General features: G+C 36.2%; 1 protein-coding gene across 6 annotated transcripts in view; it reads left to right on the top strand.

Annotated features, from left to right (window-relative positions):
* The window catches only part of nfat5b (nuclear factor of activated T cells 5b), a 35887-nt gene extending 10834 nt beyond the window's left edge, over positions 1–25053 (top strand). Inside the window, exons 1-15 of one of the 6 annotated variants that reach the window (XM_046856943.1) lie at positions 8961–9085; positions 11019–11125; positions 13158–13220; positions 13902–14478; positions 15898–16084; positions 17168–17358; positions 17747–17919; positions 18147–18281; positions 18383–18435; positions 19496–19628; positions 19725–19793; positions 19916–20010; positions 20105–21839; positions 22458–22706; positions 22892–25053. In XM_046856943.1, coding sequence (XP_046712899.1) covers positions 13925–14478; positions 15898–16084; positions 17168–17358; positions 17747–17919; positions 18147–18281; positions 18383–18435; positions 19496–19628; positions 19725–19793; positions 19916–20010; positions 20105–21839; positions 22458–22687 — 3555 coding nt within the window. In that variant the 5' untranslated portion in view covers positions 8961–9085; positions 11019–11125; positions 13158–13220; positions 13902–13924 and the 3' untranslated portion in view covers positions 22688–22706; positions 22892–25053. Of the gene's footprint in view, positions 1–8960; positions 11126–12607; positions 13221–13901; positions 14479–15897; positions 16085–17167; positions 17359–17746; positions 17920–18146; positions 18282–18382; positions 18436–19495; positions 19629–19724; positions 19794–19915; positions 20011–20104; positions 21840–22457; positions 22707–22891 lie in introns of those variants that run through there. The other 5 variants (XM_046856942.1, XM_046856939.1, XM_046856940.1 and 2 more) reach the window with 5 other exon arrangements.
* The last annotated feature ends 127 nt before the right edge of the window (positions 25054–25180 follow it).

Raw genomic sequence — 25180 nt, forward strand, 5'->3', positions numbered from 1 at the left:
TTTTAGAGTAAACGCGTTTTAAAATTTTCAGTGCATGAGAAATATGAACTATTATTGTTTGTGGTCACACATATACTCTATATAAAATTAAATCTGTTCGAAAAACACTGAATACCCATAATCGTGAAAGCCAAATTCTGTAACAACTATTATAGCACTTATTAATTATTGTAAAATGCTTGCCATTGAAATCATTTGGCCTTGTATTCATGTGATTGCATAGATATGATCAGTCAGATCATTGCAGTTCCACATACCAGGCAGTGTTCCAGCATGCATTTATATAAAAGCTAGTCTAATCCTTGTATGTCAGCTACAGCGGAGACTCTGTCAGCAGTTTTTAGTACAGGACAATCCGTGATTTAATGGCAGAAGCTTGAATCGATTCATTAATTTGTGTCTATTTTATCTGAGGTGGTCTTTAATTGTGAATTTCATGGACTAATGGATGAATAACTGATGCATGAATGATCATTGGTAAAAGCTGTTTATGGTTCCCCTCCCCACAAGCACGCCGGCCTCATGCTGTTATTCATTAATCATTCACTTAAGGAGAATTGCTGAAACTAGTAGCCTCTCTGCTGGACTTCTGTATCCCACACAAGTTTTTCTGTTTTTTATTTCTTAAGAACAAGAGGGATTGTGGTCTTTTAAAATGCTGTCATCAACAGTCATTACATTGTTTTATTGGTATTTCTGAGAACCATGTAAACATTTAAATACATTTAGATTTTTAAAACAATTAAAATGTATTTCAGAATCAGAAATAGCTTTATTACCAAGTATGCTTACACACACAAGGAATTTGACTTGGTGTCAGGAGCTTCCAGTGCAGAAGTGCAGACATAGTGTAACAATAGTAAACCAGACAGTTAAATAATGCAATATATACTGAGTAAAAAAGTTGTTAAAACAATGTAAAGATGTTATTTACACGTGTACAGTTTACAAATGGACCATTTGGATTCTATGTACAAATGTGACAGTTGTGATGGACAATGTGTAGTTATGAATATTTTAATTGTTGATGCTGAGTATATCCCACAGGACAGAACTGTTTTTGTGCCTGGCTGTTCTGGTGGACGGTGCTCTGTAGTGCCGACCAGAAGGCAACAGTTCGAAGAGAGAGTGGGATGGGTGTGTGAGGTCCAAAGTGATTTTCTTAGCCCTTTTCTCCACTCTGGATGAGCAAAAATCTTGGCGATTGGGCAGTGGGGCACCAATAATCCTCTCAGCAGTCCTGACTGTCCGCTGTAGCCTCCTGATTTGGTTGCTGAACCATACCAGACAGTTATAGATGTACACACGACAGACTCAATGATGGCCGAGTAGAATTGTTTCAGCAGCTCAGCATTTAACTGTGTGTCTTCATAGGAAGCTAAGTCAAATATTCAAATATTTTTTTAAGTTTAAAATTTAATCAATAAAACACACTATAGTTTCTGTGCCTCTCTGGCTACATTATCTCTGGCTAGTGAAGTTTAGTTTGTGACCTTGAAAATGCAAGTAAGTCCACTGGTCTGATTCACAATTCACAATTTTTATTTTTTTATTTTTTTTATCAATGAACATTGTGAGAAAACAAGCATTCAAACATTTTTTGTTTTGACATTAAATATCCCGCAGTGCACTTCACATTTAAACCTATAATTGTATAATAAATATATTGTATTAAAATGTACACTTAGGGTTATATTTATAAATATTTTTTTTTCCTTTATAGAAAAAAATATATTTATAAAATAGTTGAATACTTACTTCCTCTCAATGGGTGTGTGGGTGCTTGTGTAAATATCTTAAATTCCTAGCCACTCCAAGGTCTGACTTTCATCCAAGCCCACTGTATGTCCTTTCCTGTTGCTTCTCCTGTCGGTTGGTAAACACAACAGCTACAAACTCGAAACAGAGCTCTACTGTCTCCCCATGATGAGCTCCTTCTTTGTAAAGCCAGCTGACGCCTCACGTGGCACAGTAGGCCAGTCTTTACACTTAAAAGAAGATTTGACGTAATACAGTAATCTGCTTTTTCATAATCCAGTTGTGGTCTCGCGAATATGCAAAAGTGCAGGCCTACATGATGGTCTTTACTCAAGAATCAGAGGGCTGCCTCAATGTCACTTTGCTAAAACAAATCCTCTTCTCTCTTTTAATCTGGTTGCCTGATGCCTCCAACCATCCAGTAATTCCCATTATGCAACCAGTATCATAGTTTCAAGTTGAAGACATGTTAGGAGCATCACTGTCCACTGTATTACCCTCAGAGAAAGATATTATCTACCATCTTCCACATACATTAACTCACAATTTTATTAGCACTTGGTTAGAGTTGCTGTGATTGACTGGGGTATGCATGTAAGTATGTCCCTCAGACCCAGAGATCACAACTAATGTTGCAATGTTTTGCTAATTTTTTTACATAATTATTTACACTGTTTGCAAAGTCATTGTTGGAAAGTAATTGTTAAAAATTAATCGATGCAACATAAAATATATAATGCAGCTTTTTAGTCATTACCCATCTTTTTGGATGCCCTTTATTTTCTGACTTCTGAGGTCACTTGCTAAACCAAAATAGACACAATCCTCACATTACTTCAGTGATATTAAATGTTGATTGTTTAACATTTACTGCTGGTTCCAGATCTATTTGACTTAATCAGTTTAGTTCATCTTAATTTAATCCAAAAAGCCAAACAATGTTTTAAAGAGCAATATTTTAAATTAAGAATTTCGAACTTTTCTTTTTATAAAATATGATATAAAAAGAGTAAAAAGTAGGAATTGAGAAATAAAATAGGGATTACAATAAAATGGAATATGTTTGCAAAAATATAATAAAATATAGAAAATAAAGATGGATAATGCAATTCAAAATGGAACAGAAAATGGAGTTTTCCCTCTGAGAGTTGTGCGAGCTGTGCTAAATGAAGGTTTTTCGTATGGTCTGTCCATATGCTAATTATGCAAAGTGTGCCTCTGAACCAGCCAGCACAAATGAACACTAACATGGCTGTCATTACCCTTCGTTACCATTGCTTATTGGTTCAAGGCGGTCATTTTAGCTTTCTGCTGTATTGCTATGGCAAAATTGCAGATATGTGCTCTACAGAAAGACGATTAACTTCAAAGCATCCTTTTAAAACCCCCGAGTGCTTTTTTTCGTCACCGTTCTCCAAAACAATGCTAATGATTATCCTTGAGATACATCAGAGGAGAAGAGTACATGTATCGGGTTGCACTTGAAACAATCTCCTTCTTTGCTGACACTTTTCCCGTGTGTACATTATACATTGAGTAAGGTTAGTCTGTCATTTAAGAAAATGCAGTGACCCTGGTGCATATACATGGCATTATCCCAATAATCATAATTGACCGTTTCTATTCTGTTGCATTTGGGGGGAATTTTTTTTTAACCTGAATTGCTTCTAAGCTAATAATATAGCTGAGGTGGCAGTTTCCATCAATAATTTATAACATAGCTAATGTTATTTACAACCACGTAAACAGTGTCTAAAGCATGGATCGTGTTTCATAAGGGCTGTTTCTGAGAAGCGTCAAATAATGCAAACCTTTTAAACAGGAGGAGGATCTCAGCTGTCCATCAGACAAGCGAGGGGGCAGGGAGGCAGGTGACAAAGTGTGATGTGGAATTTGAAATGCATCAGAAAGGATTAAATGCATTAATTACTATAGCAACCTGTAGAGAATCGTGCACTTGAAAAGTGCATTATGATAGTAATGCTTACTGCTTCCCAGATGAAAGTGGAGCGCTTCATTCCAATTTAGAATTGCGACTTAGGCTACCTTTATGTTCGCACATTTTTTAGTTTGGTTTTGCTTTTTGCTTTTCTGAGAAAATATTTGGCATACATCCTGGGTAAAATGTCAGTATCCAGAATGTTAAAACGACATTCTACATTTGTGTGGGCATTTTTTAAATATATGCTCTTATTAGTGCTGTTTATTTGGATCATTCCTAAATCTAATCCATGTGTGCTTTACACTTTTGTGGGGTTTTTTTGTTGTTGTTTTTTTTCCAAAACACTTTAAATACCTTTGGCCTTGTAGATATTGTGGGAGGATGTAAGTCACATTCTTACAGTGCATCCTCTGATAATAAGCTTATAAATGGTGACGTCGAGCACTAACTTGCGAGTTCATCCGGATTATCCGTGGTGGTGATGGGAATCTGGTGGAAAGTGTTTTGGACAGCGTGGGAGAGTTCGGAATGCAGTGTGATTGTTGCGTCTGTCTTTGGTTAACTGGTTACCCGCAGTGCTTCAAGACACAGTAATCACACGTCTTTGCCTATGAACGCTGCCCTGAGTGTGGCCACCACAGTGTTATTTCAATGATCTGAACGAAGTGTTTACACTTCTGCTTGAGCAGACAAGGGCCAGCTGTGCTATGAATACATTTACAGCAACAAAAAAATAGAATAAGAAATAGGGTCTTGTTCTGATTAAAGGTGTGCTGATAATTCCAATGGGTTTGATCAATTTGGCACAGTTTTAAAATGCTTGGTCAAGTTGCAACTTTTCTTACTTAGTCTAATCAAATATCAACACTTGATATTTAAGTGATATGGCTGAGATACAACACAGTATGTTGCTTGATATTGTGTTTGTGCTTAATCTCTACTTTGTAAACAATTATTAAACACAGTGAATTATTGTGAACCATATAGTATTAGTGTATGATTTTTTTTCCGTTCATCCTTTTTCATTCAGATGGTTTGCAAATTTAAAAAAATGTCAAAACATTTAAAATTAACTTTGTTTCACAAACTCTGTTACCATCATCTGTGGTCATGTGAAAAATCTGTATGAGATGATGTAATGTTGATTTCGCCCAAAAGATTACAAAATAGTTTAAGAAAAGAGCAGCATAATGCAGAGGTTTGACATTTGATGTGCATTTACATGTTTATTCATTCATCTTTATTTTATTCTGGTCAGGATTGTAGTCACGTCAATTTAACTTTTGCAATTCTCTCAAACAGTGCATGCGGTTCTCGTCAGCTGTTCCTATGTCTAGAATTATCTAGATATAATGATTTGACATCTGACTTGCTTCTCGTATATCATGTGTTTTCTCATAAAAAGCTGTTTCTGTAAACCTTGTCTTTACTGACCGACTACATTTTTTACCCCAGACTTGTGCAAAAAACTTTAAAACAGAAAAAAAAATCTAGGGAAAGTGTGGTATTGTGTTTGTCCGAGAACATTTGGTGAACATATTTCAGCCTTTGGTGCACGCCAAGAGATTAACATGAACTGTTCTGCGGTAAACGCTATCATGATGTGTATCTGCATGTCTATACCGGCTTGTTTTTTCTCCACTTGATTTAAATATTACACTGTGACATAATAGATGAGCGGTTAATTTGCATGAAAGCATGTTTGCAGTGTCCCACTTACCTTATCTAGATCTCTAGACCCTTGCTTAAATATTTTTTATATCAAGGAGATGTCAGATTTGTTTAAAATTATAGTGATTATTTCTGATTAGTTCTGAGGTTTTTGTGAGAAGTGTTTTTGTTGTATATATGAATTTATTTAATTTCAACACAATCATTATGGAGGCTGAGCGAGACAAAATGATAATTGTGGTAGTGGTGCTCTGGGTACGTGATGAAAGCCTGCTGAACATGGAGACAGTGGCTCTCGTTGCTATGGTGTTATCGGCAGCTCTCATGTGGACGCAGCTGTAAACGTTAAGCCCTCACTTAAATCTCCACCAGCACTCTGATCAGAGATCCCTTTTGCCCCAGTGAACCTTCAAAGGCTTTCAAATCACTCTTGATATATTTCTATTTTTTTTTTTTAGATCCTGAGTTTTCTGAAGCTGCTTAATGGTCACACCACATTTTTTTTCCTTGATCAGTGGTAAAAGTACGTAGCAAATTTACTAGCAAACGTGCTGTATAAGGTGGTCAAATAAATATTTGGCTTGTTGCTGATCTAAATGCTGACTATAAAAGAGCTTGAAAAACAACCAAGCTTTTTTTTTGATTGATTACTTTTATCCTATTCTGGAATGTTTTAACCCTGTTCAAAATTCAATAAGAAAAAGAGTGTAATTGCCCTTCACTACACAAATGAAACCTAGAGGAAGTGTCCTCATAAAAACTAATGGAGGTCATCAGCAAAACCAAGAACAGAAATAAAATGACTCTCTCTATGAACGACACTCTGTTTTCATTCTACTTAGTTCTGCGACGTAAACAGCAGCCGCTGTGTGTCGGTTGTGTGAGAGGAAATTGAACGAGGATAGGAATTTTCTCTCTCAGTGTGTGGAAACCGGCCAGGTACGGATTCTATAGACACAGTCAGAGCTCTCAGTGCATATTTTCTGAGCCTGTACATGGTTATTAGGGTGAGACAGGGCAGAGATGGAATCGAGAGATTTTAATCAGTGTAAGAGAGACTGATTCAGACCTTTTCCTACATAAGGCATACTTCCCAGATTGTCCTACCGCCTCAGCTGACTTCAATGCGTTGATAGATTTTAGTTAAAACCTGAATTTTTCCAGAAAGTAAATTAGACATTACTATGTGAGAAGGTCAGGAAGGGGACGGGGGCTTCCAAAGAGGTCAGTTATAATGTCAGACATTTCAGATTCGTATGTTGATGATTTTATTATTTTATTTTTTACTGATGTGTCAGAGCTTTACATTTTTTTAACCAATTGTGTTTATATGACAAACATTTTCTGGTATTCAAACCTCAGTTGTAAGAATAAAACAAAAATAGGATACTGATATTGTCATATTGCGGGTGTCATCAATACTTTGATAACAGAAGGTCAGTCTATTAGTACTTTTAAGTCGTGATCGTGGAATCAGATTTGGAAAATCTGTCTGGAATGCACATTTGTGTTATCATTGTTATCCTGTAAGGCATTTCTTATACACATGCTCATACGTCTTCACTGTGCACCTGCTTCCATGCCATTATCGCTTGTTATGAAGAAAAAAAGAACGGTGGCTACTTTTTGTCATTAATAATTTATTGACTGGATTTTGCTAGTTGGTAGTGTTTTGTAATACACTAGAATGCAAGGTCATGCCAATCCTTGATAATGCTGGAGTGGGAAACTTTAAAAATCTTATTAAACTTAAGCAACAGAGAACTTCATGCACATTTGAAGTCAATTCTAGATTAATTCATGGCTATAATTAAGATGTCCTCTGCAATGTCCTCTGCAATTCTTTATGAATTACTAGGTGCGTCTTTCTTTTCACCGTCTCACTGTCGTGTCTGTTAGAAAGTGACTCATCAAACAAAATCCTGAGAATTGCAAGTTCATTTCAGAAATGACAAATCAGTGATGAGTGATGTGTAGTTTTGTAATGTCTTAAATCTTTATATAAAAACACACACACACACACACACACACGCACACATTAGTGCAGACAGCATATTGTAATTATTATATTCACTGAAGTGAAGTTAAAGTGATTTTGTCCACAAATGTTTTTACCATTTGGGAAAATGCAGAGAAAAAATGACATTTGAAAATGATTCATTTTATGTTTTTTAACACACTTCGATGAGTTTTCCCCAAAAGACACATATAAAAACAAAGTATATATATTTTTTTTTTTTTTTATGAATACAGGAGATTAAACAAGGAACCAACAGCAGCTCTTATAACGTCACATTGTCCATAAAGAGATGTGGATGGTGAACTAGCGTGGCCATAAAACTGTTTTTGTCTCTCTAAAATGCACCTCTGAGCCTCCTGTTTGCCCAGAAGCTCTTATGAATAGAGTGTCTTTGTCGATCCCTGCCTCGTTGCTGTAAACACATTTTAACTCTGTTTGCTGGAGCGGATGTCTGCCTCCACCTGCACACTTGTCTGCCTTAGTTTTACACCGTATTAAAATAAAAAAAGACAGTTTTTCCTTAAATATATGACTGAAAGCTTGTTGAATGAGCTTGTCAGAGTGCGTTACAGTTTCATTAACACCTGATATGTTTTACCACATGGAGGTTTGCCATGGGCTATTCTGGTACCAGTTCCTTTCCACAGCCGGGATACAACATACGGGAGAGTTTTTTTATTTAGAATATAATAAAGGGCACTCATTTTCACTGATTTGTTTCAGAAGAGCTGCAAATGCAAATCATGGTTTATAGAAAAAGTGAAAGTAGTGTGAACAGTTATTTGACTTCTACCTTTTGGTAAATGCAACTTCCCCACTGCAACACTTAGAGGTCCTAAAGCAGCTCGGCAATGCTCATCGGCATACTAAACATGGTTTGAGGGCATTGTGCTTTTGTTAGCCTAAAATAGCCTGCTGTCTTGGGAGGGGGGCTCTTAAATTTTAGAATGTAATACCACCATCAGCCATTTATAAAATGGTCAGGACTTTTTCCAGGTTGAAGGCCAAGTTTTGTGTCAGGTTTAACATGAGGTTATTTGAGGATGAGTTGAAATCCAACACTTTGAATGTCATAGGAATGCAAATGCAGTTGTAGATGAATAACAATACAAATGCCCTTATTTATCGACTGTGAAATATAAATAAGGGCATTTGTATTGTTGCACATCTACAACTGCAGATTAATTTTTAACTGATATATATTGTATAATATTCATCAGTTAAAAATCCCTCTTATCAGTCTTGTATATGCTTATTGGTTTTGCCTTTGGATTGTTTACAGTTTGTCTACATGTTATTTTTAATCATGCACTTGTTGCTGTTTCAAGTTGAAATTGTACAGATTTTGACCCATAATTGTTTATTATGTTTTTCATCTAATCACACATTGGTTCAAAATGTAACAACTACGGTTCATTTATTGCATTTATGATTTTGACTCCTCCTAAAATCCTGTTTTAAAATCATGTTTGCATGTGATACTTCTTTCGGGTTAGTTTCTCATGTACTTATTCTCGGAAACCATTTACCTTTTTCTTTTTTTCTTTTTTTTGTTTCTGTTTTTCTTCCAGAATCAGTGTATGATCTTCTCCCCAAAGAGTTGCAGTTGCCCCCTTGTATTGAGCAGAAAAGTGCAGCAATGAGTCAGAAAAGTGGAGGAGGGACAAGTTCCCCCCCAACAACTCTTGCTTCAGGTAAAGTTCTCCATCTTTTTTTTCTTTTCTTTTTTTCCAGTTAAGTACCATGATATCAGTGAAGTATGGGGCTTGAAAGCTGATAAGAGTATTTGAATATGATACATGAAATAAATAAGAAATGAAATTGAATATTTGAATTGCATACACATCACAATTCTTTCTTGTGGTGTATTTAATACATGAATTAGGTTAAAGAAAATTGCCAGAATGAGGTAAGTGCATAAAAAGCTTTCTATTCATGTTGCTTTGTATCACCCAGTTTATTTACTTTTTGGCCAGTTAGGCTACATGACTGTTACTGCTTGCTGGCAATTCTTAGCAGCTAACAGCCAAAACTTCATTCATGAAAGACTACAGTATTGTATAGATCACAATTCTCATCCTCAAGACCTTCCTGGGTTGAATTTTTTAGAGCCAAAAAAAAAACAGGTGTGTGTGAGTTTGACACCTCTGGGCTAAATCCGACTTTGTGCATTAAAGAAAATGATGAAAACAACACCAGACTTTCCTGAGAGTCTCAGAGACACTTCCAAGAGCATTTACAAGGCCATGGCCAAAGAGCATTTCCAAGGCAAAAATCATTCGGTTCACTTCAAGATGGCGTAGGGCCGAAACGTTAAATTTCAAAGTACCTCTTTTTTTCCTGTTGTGAATCTTTAATAGTATACCATATAACTAATTTATAGCAAATGTGCGTGTTTTTTTTTTTTTTTTGTTCTTTAGGCGTCTTAAAATCTTAAAATCTCAATCCTCAAGATTAAAATACAAAAAAAATAAAACTAACAACAAGTAAAAAACTCTAGCATTAAAAAAGGTTACAAATGAATGTAATTAAATGTATTCATTAATATAAATGATTACATGTATTAATTAAACCACAGGAAACATTTATTTATAGCTTAAATATAAGAAAGCTTATCTTACAAAATACTCTTGTTAGTTTTCAAGCTCCAAATGAGCAGCACTTGACCTGGATATGTCCTGTTATCCTCCTTTAGGCTGCCTGCAAGACAACTAACACTACAGCTAACACCTGTAATAACTAACACTTGGGTTAGAAGGTTAGCACCATGTTCCTGGGTTTTATATTTAAATTAAATAAGATGAAATCAAAATGGGATCAAATGAAATGTGCAACCACACCAGTCCTTTGTGGATAAGACTGAAGACCCCTGTCATAAGTGGTTATGGAAAAGGGGTTGTTAATTGTTTTACTGTTATTAATATGACGTCTTTTCAGAGTGGCTTCTCCGAAGTCAGCTAATAAGTGAGCAAAATGGTTTGGTGTAATTGTACGGTGAATTTTGTTTAGGTCTTACTTGTGGAACCAGGATACACCTCACATTATCATTAGATAATTGTAAAACAAAATAAATCATAAAAAAAGATTTTACACAAAACAACTTGTATTCTTGTAAATACATAGTTGTGTATTTTAAAAGTTAAAATTCTAGTTAACAATTATGAATGATAATGATAGTCATACCAATCAGCAGGTTGGCAAAAAAAAAAGAAACCTTAACTACAGGAAGTTAAACAAACTTATCCATTGGTACACAATCTCCACAATGACTACTCCAGAGGACCAGTTTAGTATTGCAAACACGTGTCAGCAACCACACACAACAAACACACTGACATTATTTTTTTGCCTGTTATTAATAATGAATGACACATTATATTTTTGTTTGGCCACTTTTTAGTGTTCGTGCAGTCACCGAACTTAAGTGCATGACTGGGAAGAAATAAAAACACATCCAGGAACTTAAAAAAAAAAAAAAAAAATCCAAAGAATGGAAACATGCTTTTTGAGCAAGAACCTGCGAAACACTTCACATAAAATTATCCCAGGAAAATAGATACACTCAGACATGAACATTCAAAATGAGATTCACCTTAGTATCTTTTTTACTCTACTCCTTTATCAAAGTACCCAGGTTTAAGGTGAGTTTGAGTAAACCAGAAGTCTGTTGCCTTTGGACATCAGTACCCAACTGCAGCCATGAGGCAGGACATGCTGGCTGTAGCTGAAGGAAGGTGAAGTATTTCCAGTTTATATCTTAACTCAGAGACAGCAGGTTTCAGTTCGAATCGCCCTTAAATCTTCTGGCTATTTTTCTCTACTGTTTGTTTATTTATTTTTAAATGTTTGTTTGTGCACCCGTTGTCCCAGTGTAATGTGGTATTCATTGAAAACAGCTAACATACAGCTAATATAGCCTGCTGTTGATTCTCTCCACACATTTCACTTCTTTTTTGCTAAGAGAGCCCTCGCCTGGGTTTTCCAAAAACACCTGTCCTGAACTACACGAAGCCTCCAAAAGCACATGTGCTATATGCATCTGCAAGTGCTGCACCCCTCCCTGTCACTGTTTTCAGGGCTGCTATTCATAGCTATGCTTGTCATCACATGCCAACGTTGTAGCTTGGGCTGATCCACCCTATCCTCTGGTACCCTGTATATCTCATCAACCTGGTTACAATGTTAGGCTTTTGTTGCTTTTTCTATTTCCTCTTCATTTACGATACCTAAAAAAGTATCACTGTCTACATTTACAGGATTACAATCAAAACTTGTCAAAGCATCTTTTCTCGGGTGTAAATGAGAAACACTATTGCTTTTCATGTTAAACTAATAAACCTATTTTTAAATTATTTATTTATATTTTAATGCTTGAGCATGCTTTATTCATTTTATTTTTTTAATACAAGGTTTGGTGCATAAGCCAGTCTTTTACATTGTGAAGTATTACTTAGTTTTGTCTATTTTTTTTTCCCAAAATAAAATGGAAATCATGCATATATTTGTGCATGTGGTTTGCTGGGGCAAAAGCTGGCCACTGGTGGAGGGTGGATCATCAGATGCCTCCTAGTGAGTTAAGATTCAGCATGGATAAATGCTCACTAAAAAGGAAAGTTAGAATAAAAGAAGAAAAAACTGGTGAAGCAGTTAGAACTCACAGTGAAGTAAATTATAATCCATGCAATTTTATTACCCAGCATGCAAATGGGTGGTTTGTCTTATAGAAGGGTTTTTTTTTCCATTTTCTTTAGCCCATAATATCATTGCATTATAACTTTAGGGCATGACTGAAGCAGATTTCAATTCAAATTTGTGCATTGTTATTAGCAGTATAGAAAAATATAATTTAAACTCCGTATTGAGGCATTGCCTGGTTCCTTTTTAATCACATTCATCTAGTAAAGGTGCTATTAGTTTGCAAGAGTTAGTGTTCAAAGCAACAACCAAAGCTATTCAAATTGAATAGGTCTGAACTCTGCAAAAGCTCATATAACGCTTGTGCTTACTTTTCTGTTATATATGCTTACTTTAAAAATCTACTTGCTGTATCCACTTTGATCCTCTTGTGTTTTTGCTCCTTTTATCAAATGGGAAAAATTGTGATTTGTATTGTTGTTTTTAATAATATCTGTATTTATTTATTTATTTATTTATTTATTTATTTATTTGACCCAGCAAAAAAAAAAAAAACTACTTCTATTTTTTTTTTACACCAGGATATAATTTCTGTGCTGAAAAAAAAAAAATCAGAAGGCCAGAAAGGGGGATGAATATATTAGAGTGAGTGGCGCTTATTTACAGACAATGCATTGCTTTTAAATGTGTTCTAAGTCAGTGACCTACCAGCTTTTCTTCCCTTTCTTTTCTTCATAGCAATTCATTACTGGTTTGAAGCAGGAAAAAAACAAAGATTTCATATGCATTAAATAACGATTCCACTTTGGCTCTGACTTTTTTCTCCTTCCTGAATTTTTCAGCTTAATCTTTTTGCCAGCCCTCTCTTTAGATGAACACCTTCATTTTTATGTTCATACTGTCGTTCTTAAATCTGTATTTTACTTTATTCCCCCAAATAGGGTTTAGAGTAGGCTTGAGACCATATCATTTTGGAATTTAAATCCTCACTATTAATGAGTTTTAATATAATTTTTTTCTTTTATTGTTTTTTTTTTTTTTACTTCATGCAAAGATTCCTTTCATCTTTTGAAAATAATATGCAATGGTCAGCATTTTATTACTCATTTCGTTGTCTCGTTTTTATTCCAGGAATTTCCCTCTGAAGCAGGGAGTGTCTGCATATAAAATGGTCTGCAGTTCTCTGCTTCATAGGTCAGAAGCTGGTTTATTTTGTTTCTGTGGCTATGTTCAGTCCCAACAAACAAACAAAAAAAAAAGGAAAGAAAAACCTCAATCCGACTAACGAACCTATCATTTGTAATGCATCATTTGACACTATTTTTCTAATCTGGCCTGAGCAACTGTTTGCAGATTTATGAGCTCATATGGACGAAAAAGTAATCTGTATAAGATCTGAGTAATACTAAGTGCAGAGGTAATTATTAGGTTATATCTAAAGATCTATACAGGCCATATGCCCTACTTTTAAAAGCAGAACATAATTATAAAAGCTGCTCATTGGCACGGGCTATGTAAAGACAATGTGCTGTTTCCTTGTTTTTATGTGTGCCACTTTTGAGTTTAAATGAGCTTAAAATGTACCATTTTATTATTATTTCGACTGCTTTACAGAGAAAAATATCACCTAGTAACATTGGCTCACAATCTTGTTTTCTTCTTTTCACAACACAGAAGTTTATGTCCATTTACAATACTCGCACACATTATGATGCATTAATAAAAACTGGAAAATAAAAATAAGTAAAAAAAATTGTAATTGGATATCCAAACCATAAAATCAAGCAGTTGTATGGAAATTTCGCTGCTTAGCTGGGACTGGTAGCCAAAATAGATGAGAAACCTTTATTCACTGTCTAATTGTGCACACTGCAGATGCCTCGTCCATCACCTCTGCTATGACCAAGGGAAGTGCCAGCAGTGCTTTTTCCACCTCTTCCAGCTTCACTGTGCACTCCTTGGGCACAGAGCAGGATGCTGGCACTCCAGGAGACGCAAGTAGCCGTAGGAAGGCAGATATGCTCTCCACAGAAGCCAAACTAACTAGAGGTTGCAGCGATAAGAGCGGAGGAGGCTCTCAGCATCAGCACCACCATCAGATGACGCCTCCAAAACGACCAGTGCTGAACATCTCGCCACCGCCAGAGGACCTATTTGACAACAGCCACATGTCGGGATGCCAGGACGATGTGCTGTTGGATTCGGAGCAGAGCAACAGCATTTGGATGGAAAACTCACTCTCCAACTTCAGCATGATGAGCTCCAGTTCCTACAACGACAACACAGAAGTTCCACGCAAGGCCCGAAAACGCATGCCACGTCAAAAGCCAGGCCCAAAGCCAGTTTCTGCTGGAGAGGCCAGCATGGATGTGTTTGATGCAGACAGTGCCAAAGGTCCACACTTTGTGCTGTCCAAATTTAGCTCAGAAAACAAGGCCAGTGGCAAAGCAAGGTGAGTGAGTGATTAAAGTCAACTCTATGCATGCTTTTCTGGCCACAAACTTTAGAATCTTAAGTATTGCAAACTGATTTTGTCTCTTCCCATGAACGTGCACTTCCTTACACGAGTTTCTGATGGAAAAATTTTACACAGCATCATGTCTTTCAAGTTATTCAAGAGTTTTGTTTTAAATAGTTAGTGGGAGGTAAACTAAATAATCCAGCCTTGCTCCAGCAGAGTTTCTATGGTGTTTGGTTACAGTGTCAGTCCCAGCGTTTCTTATGCTTTAATACGCATGACTAGTTGTATTATGTTTTGTCATCAAACATACTACTTTCTTGCAAAAGCTATTTGTCTGTCTTTCATGATGGACCAGAAGCCATGTAGATGTTTTATAAGTACAATTTGATGAGCACACTCAAGCAAAACTTGAGTGGGATTTTTGGAAGCTCTAAATCAAAAAACATTCATCATATTTAAAATTTTAGAAGACTTTTGGGAATTTGACCCCATTCTGGAAAATAAGGACATGATTACAAATAGTCAATATTATTGATACACTGTCCAATATTGACAATGGCTAAATACTGCAATGTTTAACATTTAATTTGGCTAACATGGTACTAGTAAGTTTTATTGCTAGATTTCGAAGTTTATATAAATATGTGCAGTTATCTGTTTGTAAAAAAAAAAAAAAAAAAAATCTGTTAAAACATAACAATACTCACAGTTTTAATGCAATGTAATTTCTCCGTTAGAAATTGATGCACAGAAATGTGAAAAATAAGTTGCAATTCTAAGCCAAAAATGCAACAACACAAAAATGAGCTGGGCATGGCAAAGAAAACAATGATCATTCAGTCTGAATCTCATTTAATCTCTATGTGAAGATCTGAGATGAGTCACAAGCTTCTGATTGTTCTCCAGTTTGTTCAGTCCACTTGTGAATATCTCATTGCTTCAAACTTTGTATACAAGCATGTATTACAACTCAATTAAAGAACTTTGTGATACCATTCTTTTTTTTATTTCTTCCTTATCTGATTTTTTTCCAAATTGTTATATATATATATATATATATATATATATATATATATATATATATATATATATATATATATATATATATATATATATATATATATATAATAATTATTCTTAAAAATGATCCTGGTTCAATTAAAAAATGTTATCATCTAGATTTTAAACCTAATGCTCATGCCTGATGCTGCTGAATAAATAAAAATGCACTCTTAGCAGAATTCTACCCGATGTTATGTTTAGATCTTCATGGTGTTTATTATGCCTACTACACCATCCCAGAGTGTAATTTTAACCTTGCTTCGTGATGCCGGCTGACTTTAGTGTGGGTAACTAGATAGCTATGACCCTGAAACTACTCGGGATAATGACATTCTCTTTGCTTTCTAGTTCCGATGGAAACCAGGTGCCAGTTCAGAAAGGAGGGATATTGTGTGGCCAGTACCCACAGAAAAGCGAAGGAAAAGAGTTGAAGATTCTCGTCCAGCCTGAGAGTCAGCACAGAGCCCGTTACCTGACCGAGGGCAGTCGGGGTTCTGTAAAAGACCGCACTCAGCAGGGATTCCCCACTGTTAAGGTGGGGCAAGTTCAACATTTTCCTGTTTTTCGTCCTGAAGACTAGTGTAGACACTCTATTTCTCTCTCTCTTTCTCAACTCCTCCTGCTACTTGAAACACAGAACAACCATTTAACCCAGATTGTACTCAGGTGATCCTTACCACTCCTAAGGTAAAGTGATCCTTACCACTCACCTTCCGGGCTTCACCCTGCATTTAAACACCACCACACAGCCACGCTCCTGCTGCCACAACGTGAAATTGTAATTTTCCAGAAATAATCGTACATTTTTCATTTTGCAATATTTGATATTATGCCAGGCTGAGATACATAAAGATTTTCCTTTAATATTTAAAAATACAGTCAATTGAACTACAGTCTACAAGATGATTGAAATTGACAATGATTTAAAAGTCAATTGATTGGCCAGACCAGAAGCTGCAATAACCCAAATTTTAAATCCCAGGAAACCAAACATGGAATAATGAGGCTTGGTAATGCAGTTAAACAGATGAAAAGTTTCAAAAATGATTTGAAACTGTGATATAAAAAAGTAGATAGATGTGAAAGAACGTAGCTTTTATGTGGTGTGGTGATGTCACGGGGAGCTGTTTGGTGAGGCTATATTAACATAGAGATATATGGATTTGTTTAAAAAAAAAGGAAGAACAAACATTTAAGAAATAGGTTAATGAGTTCAAATGTCATGAAAAAAATGCCTTTACCCCTTTAATGTTCAAGATATGAACGGTTATAATACTGCACATATTTTACTTGCAGGATAAAACATTTGAAGCCTATGCATTCATGCTTTAAACATAAATGTGCATGGAAGATTAACTAAAGAGACCTCTGTCTTAAATCTTTCCTACTTTATGAATCACAGGCACAGTTTACAAGTCTTTAATCAACAGTATTATTGTGTACAATTTTCCCAATGATGAATTACAGACCTCGGCTGTTTACTTGTCCTCTGTCCAAGGCTCATTGCATGACTTTGCCTAGTGATTACCTTCTTTATTAAACTAAAATGTATTCATTAGGTTGTACAGCTGATCTGTTTATATTCATCAGTTGCCGTTCTTTGAACTAATCCCCACAGCTCGAGGGTGTGAAGGAGCCAGTGGTCCTGCAGGTGTTTGTAAGTAATGATGCAGGTCGAGTGAAACCTCATGGATTCTACCAGGCCTGTCGAGTGACTGGTCGAAACACCACTGCCTGTAGAGAAGTGGACATTGAGGGCACCACGGTCATTGAAGTGCCACTGGACCCCAGCAATAACATGACTCTTGCGTGAGTATTGCAAAAAAGTGATATCTTAATAGAAGAAAATTTCGATTATATTTCATACAATTAAATAATTATAAAATAAATTTAAAAAATATTTTTTAGTTAATTTTATTTAATTAATTAGCAGATGATTCAACTTCATTTAAAACAAGATAGGCAATGAAAAGCTTAACTAGTACAAATAGTTGGGGGCATTTCTATAATTAATTTTTATAAAAATACCAGATACTTGTGCCAGTAACTGAAGCATTTCTATTGCAAAGAGACCATTTTCTGTATTATTATATACATTTTTAAGTGTAGATTTAAAGTAGAGATGTCTCACTATATATGTTATTAGGAACTAATAGTATTATTAGTAATAAATGTAAAGGACTGACTATTTTCACAGCGTGGACTGCGTGGGCATCCTGAAACTGAGAAACGCAGATGTGGAGGCTCGTATCGGGGTGGCAGGATCGAAGAAAAAAAGCACCCGTGCCAGACTGGTGTTCCGGGTAAACGTCCCTCGATCTGACGGCTCTGTGCTCACTCTACAGGCACCGTCCTCTCCTATTCTGTGCAGTAAGTACATCTGGATAATTCTAAGCATTCATCAGGAGCTAATAGGCTAGCAAAATTTCCCACTGTTTTTTCAAATACATAGAGACACTTTTACATTATGGATTTTATGTTATGATTTTTTTTTTTTTTTTTTTGCAGAACCTTAAATGTTTTTCTACAAACTTAAGTTCTTTGTATACAATTATTATTGTCATTATTATTATTGTTTTTTTTTTTCTTTTTTCAAGCTCAACCTGCAGGAATACCTGAGATCCTAAAAAAGAGTCTGCACAGCTGCTCTGTTCGAGGAGGCGAGGAGGTGTTTATTATCGGAAAGAACTTCCTCAAGGGAACCAAAGTGATATTTCAAGAAAACATCTCTGGTATAATGCCACATCTTTTTCTCACGCAATCTAAATTCATAAATGTTTTCTTTTTAGACTGCTTCTATGCAGTCTGACGTCTGTGTTTATCTTCTTCACAGATGAAAAGTCCTGGAAAGCAGAAGCTGAGATTGACATGGAGCTTTTCCATCAGGTACAGAAAAGCACACAGTGTGTTTCTCCTGCACTGTCTGATCCACTGATAACAGTGTCACTGTTGTTTCCATTTTGATGTCATTCACAGATTGCAGTTTTGGTTACAAAAAAAAAAATAGAATGCTATAAAGAGAGATGGGACATTTTTGTGGAATCTGATTAAAACTTGAGGTGTGAGAGGAGGCATCTGTTTTGATGATGACTAAGCGCCTGATGTCAGGTGTTTTTTAAAATTAGGTATAGATATAAATTAACACCAGAATCTTAACACAGTCTTAAAAGTTATGTGAGTGTTATGGTATACTTCCAGTTTATATTCATTACATTTTAGCTGACACGTTTATGCAAAATTACTTACTTAACTTGCATCCCTATATAAATATAAGCAAATTTGTGATCTTGATCATGTTAACTGTTTGTACAAAAGGTCAGATTTTTCCACTCTATTGCCACTTCCTCTCCTTCCTCTCCACTTTTCTAAAACAGGTGTATAAGAATGAAGATAAACATAACTATATGTGTTAAAAGGATGTGCAGCATCAGAAGATGTTTAAGTAAAGTTACACTGGTGCATACCAGTATTTCAGGTGAAATTATACAAACAACGCTGACACATCTTTAGGGTATTCATTTTAGACTAGAAAGTAAGTCTAAAGTAAAGAAGCTCAAACCCTGTCTGTCAATCTTGGTTGTTTTGTCTGATATTGTGTAGCTTAAATAACTTTTTTTTTTAAGGAAAAAGTCTATCAAGTGCAATTGTGAATTGGCCACACCCATTATTATGCACTGCAGTGAATCCTATCAGTAAAACAGGAGTTTATCTATCTTTAAGGGACACACATATACGTTCACAAAATATCCCTATAATGAATTACACCCGATAAAACAGAGAACGATGACAGAGCAGCAATAGAATAGCCAACAGTGCCATCATGTGACTGGTTTCAAACATCACATAGTTTGCCATATTAAACCAAATCCTTGGAAATTGTCATGTACAGTATATCATTATGCATTTGCAAATAATTTAGTTTTTGTTGCTGTTTCTTCCCATTTAGAATCATCTTATTGTCAAAGTTCCACCGTATCAAAATGTTGCCATTACCTCTCCTGTGTCTGTTGGGATCTATGTGGTGACTAATGCTGGACGTTGCCATGATGTGCAAACATTTACATACACTCCAGAGCCAGGTTTGTACACTTATGAGGTATTTATTCACTAGATGTAATTGTTAAACTTCTACATTATAAGCCATTCTATTAATTGTTCATTTTATGTATTTAAAGCTATGGACGTTTCTGTGAAGAAAGAGACCGGGCCTCCAGGGAAACCCTGTTCTTTGGAACAGATAAAAGGTAAACATGACTCTTTTGCAATGAAGTTGCTAATTTAATAATATTAGTTTACAGAGTGAGCGAATTCTCCGAGGTTTCTTAATAATTACAACTGTTCATTTTTTTTTTGCCATTCTAAACAGTAATGGAAAGTGCCTTGCTCGTCCCTATCGTACCTCTAGTCAAAACAGAAGAGGTTACACCAATGGAGGTCTCCAGTAACTCGGCATCCTTCAAGGTTATTTTTAGTATACTATAGGCAATGCACAACTGTATACAATAATAATAGTCCTGAATGATTGCTTTTCTCTTGTACTTTGTTTTTTTCACAGACTTCTGATATTATTAACTCTGCCCAGCAGACCCTAGAAATGAGCAACATTTCCACCAGCAGCCCCACATTCGCAAACTCTGCAGCCTGTCAATCGGAACAAGAGCAGCCTCAGGGTTCTCTTTTCTCCAACAAGGAAACATTAAGCAACATTCAAAAACAAGACAACACCCAAAATAATGCCTTCCATGTCCCTGGGAAATCTCTGCTCCAGCAAGGGGCACAACAATTCATTTTAGACAGTGACAGTCTAGCCCAGGAAAGGTCAGGGAGCACAGCTGGTACGTTGGTGGGGATTGCCCAGATGGATGACAGCCCGCAGCACCAACTCTCTCTCCTGCCTCCAGATGAGGTAGCACAGCTTGAGCAAGCAGTGCGCCAGCTGCAAGCAAAGGGGTTCTGCAACATACAACTTCATTCAGAAGATTCACTAACCAAGAAACAGCAGCAGCACCAGCTACAACAGAAGCAAATCCAGCAACAACATTTGCACCAGCAGCAGATGCAGCAACAGCAGCAAGTCCTGGAGAACCTGCAACATCATCTTTTTCATCCCCAGGTTTCAATGCAGTGCAGTAGAGAGCAACAGGGATCTTCACCAGGCATGGTGGAAAACAGTAATACACTCTTCAGGCAACCATCTCCACAGCAGCAACAGCAGCAGCAGCAGCAGCAGCAGCAGCAAGCTGTCATGTTTCACCAAGCAGAAGATCTTATCTCTATTCAATCTGGATTTCTTCAGCAAGCCCCCTCTCATTCTCCTTCTCCATTGTTTCATACCTCCAGCACCTTGGCTGAAGCCCAATCTCCTCAAGAGGCACTTTTCCACCAACAGAAGACTTCACCCACTCAAGAACAAGTACAAGCCTCTCTTTTCCAGAACACCATGAATGTTCTTGATGGGTCCAACTTGACCGCAGAACCTCAACACACTGCGAATAGTATGTTTCTCTCTCAAAATGCCTTACCTGGTCAGCTTTCAGGAAATAACAACCAGTCCCAGCAGCTAGCTTTTCTTAACTCTATGCAGACATCTGGCCTTGAACCACAATCCGTGTTCCAAGGCACAAGCCAGCTGTCCACCATTCAACAGAGCACACCCATGGAACAGCAGTCCACACAGCAGGCCTCACAAACTCAGCCAGGCTCCCTGTTTCAGAACATCCAACAAACACCAAATAACAAGCACCAGACCGGGTTGCTCTATAACTCCCTAAGCTCAGGAATGTCACCAGAACAGCCGCCATCTAGCCTCATGTTCCCTGGTCAGCCAGCAATGTCTTCAATGAATACCACAAGCCTAATTTCTCCAGAGCAGCAGAATCCATCACTATCCTACCCGCAGAATGGCATGATCACCGTCAGGCAGGAAGTGCCATCTGAGCCCATGTCTTTCCAAGATCAGAGCACTGTTGTGGATAATCAGTCTGCGAGCAAGCAACAGCTGTTCCAGGATCAACAGCCAATGCAGCTTGCACCGAGTCCAGGCCCTGGTTCTCAGCCTTCTGTGAATCTCTTTATAGCCCAGTCTGACATGCCGAGAATGCCTCATGCGTCACAGCATGCCTCACAGGAGGTGCTTTTTGCTGCACAGAGCAGTGTGGCTGGACATCAGACCACCACCTCATCACCGGTACAGCAACCAGGATCCCTGTTCCAGACCACAGTGAATGGAAGCCTCAGCCAGTCCAATCAGAACCAGCGGCCTAACCTTTTCCTTTATGAAATACAGAATGGTATGCATGATACACATGTCTAATCTGTTCTAAGTAAACTACTGGAAAAAGCAGGGTGGACAGATTTCCAGCCCATGTCATTATTTTATTATTTTATTTATTTATTAGTTTATTAGTTTATTTTTACTTTAGTCATCCAATAACCAAAGAAGTTTTTTCTCCCTAATAGGTTTGTTCAAACATAATTCCCCCAACTGGTTTTTATATTTCAAGGAAGGTTAAAAAGCAACCTGATGCTGATAAGAATCAGAATCAGGCTTCCAAGAGACATCTGTTAATATCCCTGAAACATACAGTCAGCTCATAAAAACAAAGACATATTCAAATACTGCCTTTTTAGTGACTACAGCACATAGCCAAAATGCTTCATTAATGCTTTCAACCTTTTTTCAAAGATGTAAACACTACACAAGAAATGTAAGCATAACGACTATAGCTACATAAAGTTGCTCCTATAAAGGATACAGATTGTCATAGTGTATATTGATGTACATATTTAGCATGTCATTTGTCAAATTCATATCTTTTAGAACAATAATATAATTTTATTGGACACCTGATAGCAAATTGGAGCTTTGACTTGCACTGTCAGCTAACTACATTTTTCATCTGTTGTAGAGTGTGGTCAGATGATGAACTCCCAAGGAAGCACACTCTCAAACCAGATAATTGCCATTAGCCAGAACCATAGAGAGAATGAAGGGGTGATACATTCCTTAATTAATTCGCCCATGAGCGAATCTGGAAATGTTCAGAGTCCACTCACCACCTCGCAGAACATGGAGAAGATCGATGACCTGCTTGTGAGCCTTCAGGAGCAAAGCAACAGCCTCTCCCGCTCATACTAGGACCTTATTGATCCTACAGGTAAATGATTATTAAAAGCACATAAAAGACCCTTAATATAAATGTTTTCATTAAGAAAGTTTGCCCAGTTTCCAAAATACAGTCATGGGCAGAACTTTACTTTCCACACTAAGCATTTTGCTATGTTAGTCTTCTATATTGTCCTCTATAATGCATTGATTTTATCCACTTTTTTCCTCACACAGGCTTCTTCAAAGAAACGCCAGAGGAATCACGATGCAGTGTGAATGTAGTTTTGTTATCAGCAAGTGGAAACATTTAAATGTCACAGAGCTTGTGGTGTTTTTTCTTTAGCTGTACGTGAAGCATATCTTGTAATAAAAGCACTTTTTCTAATTTTTTTTTTTTTTTTTTTTTATGTAGTTGCATCGGCAACTAAGTATGCAAATATTTCTATGTGTACCTGTTACTAATGCAGTATTTCTATTTAAAAAAAAAAACTTTTACATTAATCAAATAATGAAAGAAACACTGAGAAAAAGAGAAAAGTTTAAAAACTTTGTTTTGCCCCTGTAGCACTTTTGCATTTTGTTTGCTTTTAGAGTCAACTAAATGTCTGACCGGTCTTTTTTTTATGAGCAAGTTTTCCTGTCTTACCCACAAATGTCATACTAACAGCATGTCCATACTTTAAAACTTCTAAGGTATGGACAGATCTTATTGTTCATGCTCCTTGCTGGATTTGATTGTTTATTATGTTGCGTCTGGAACGCTTTATCACCCTGTCCATGTTCATGACATGTTTAACGCTGTCCCTTCCATTTGTTTTGTTTTTTAATTATTATTAATTTCTTACTACAATCACGAAGACAACATTAATTACCCATTTAACTTTGTTAATCTTGTAAATACAAACAGAATATTAAAAATAAAGCAGAACATTATTATTCAGTGTAGCATAGGATCAGTCAATGCTTCGACTGCAGGCCTTGGGGTGAGTTGGCACCTTTTACACTATTATAAATCTGGCCAGTTTTATGGCTCAGAAGGTTGATAATTGGGGCAAAAAGGCTGCTATGTCAAGAATGAAAGTAAAATATCATGCAAGTTTACTGCCAAGCTTGTTGTAAAGCTGCCAATTTTCTTCTTTTACAGAGATATCTGGCTAATGAGTCAGATGGCAGAATGTGTTTTGGGGTTTTTTGTTTTTTTTCTTTCTATGAATATATCTGCATACATTACAAGGGCCCCGCTCTGTGTAATATTAAAAACATAGCTCATTTGAGCTTTAACTGAGATAACTGCCGTCAGATAGCTTCTTTTTAGGACTTTTTATTGCTACTTTTGAATAGTGACTATTCAGACCTCTCTGTAGGTGGAGTGATCTTTTGGATCTTTAAAGGAGCCCTGTGTTAAGGGAAGAGCTGTGAACTTAACCTGGAGAAAGTGCTGTCTGTGATTGGCCTTCATCTCTGTACAGGACAGATTTGCAGTTAATTGTTTGTTTCTGTGAGTAAATATTTATGTGAATATATAACAAGATTTTCTCTTCTGCCAGATTTTGAAAACATGTATATAATGTAATTTATATCTCCCAAAAAAATAATCAAATATAAGAAAAGACTGCCTCTGTTAAATTTGTTTTTAAAAATAAAATAAAAAATATTCTCTGTAAACATTGGTCATAAGTAACAAATTAATTGTTCAGTTTATTTCCATCTGATAATGTAAAGATTCAGAATTTGTTGCTTTTACAAACTTTTTGAAGTAATAGTTGCTAGAACAGTTTTAACTGCTGGATTGAGTAAAAAAATCTGTCTTTTGTTTTTTTTTTCTTTTTTTTAACCAACAAAATGTAACGTATGACCTCATCTCACTTTGGACCAATTACATTTTTTCCTCTTTTATTTTATACACAGATATTCAGTGCATATATACATGCACACACAACCACAAACATTTATATGCATATATCTACAGTGTCTACTGAATGTCTTCATTCAGAATATCTTCAGTTCACATTTAACTTTAAGCAGCTATGCAGTGTATCTTTATTTTTATTTGTTTTCAAATGATTTCTTCCTTGTGTAATCAGCTTTCTTTTTAACAGCTGGGAACCTCTAACATTGTAATTTTTTTTTTTTTTGCCATTTATTCTTTACTTTCAGATTTTTGTGATATTGTGGTTGTACGTTCCTGCTAATGGGGAAGAAAAACAGACATTACACTTCCCAGAGCATCACTGGGTGATCTGAATTGTTTGTTAGAAGTATACATGTGGTGTGTACTGAGAGCCAACCTGGTGCGTGTCAGGGTAAATCTGGTAACATACATATTTTATTTGCTTTATTTAAAAGAAGAAAAAAAAAGGCAGTATACATAAATATATTGTTCATCTTTTACATCATTTATGCATTTGTCTTGTATTTTTTCTGTATGCTTGATGTTATCAATAAATATTATTGGTCTGGATGGATGGATGAATGAAAACTTCTATGACAGTTTCCAACTTTAGAGGTTCTTGCTCATGTTTA

The sequence above is a fragment of the Silurus meridionalis genome, chromosome 9 (assembly GCF_014805685.1).
Source record: "Silurus meridionalis isolate SWU-2019-XX chromosome 9, ASM1480568v1, whole genome shotgun sequence".
In the NCBI taxonomy this organism is placed as follows: Eukaryota; Metazoa; Chordata; class Actinopteri; order Siluriformes; family Siluridae; genus Silurus; species Silurus meridionalis.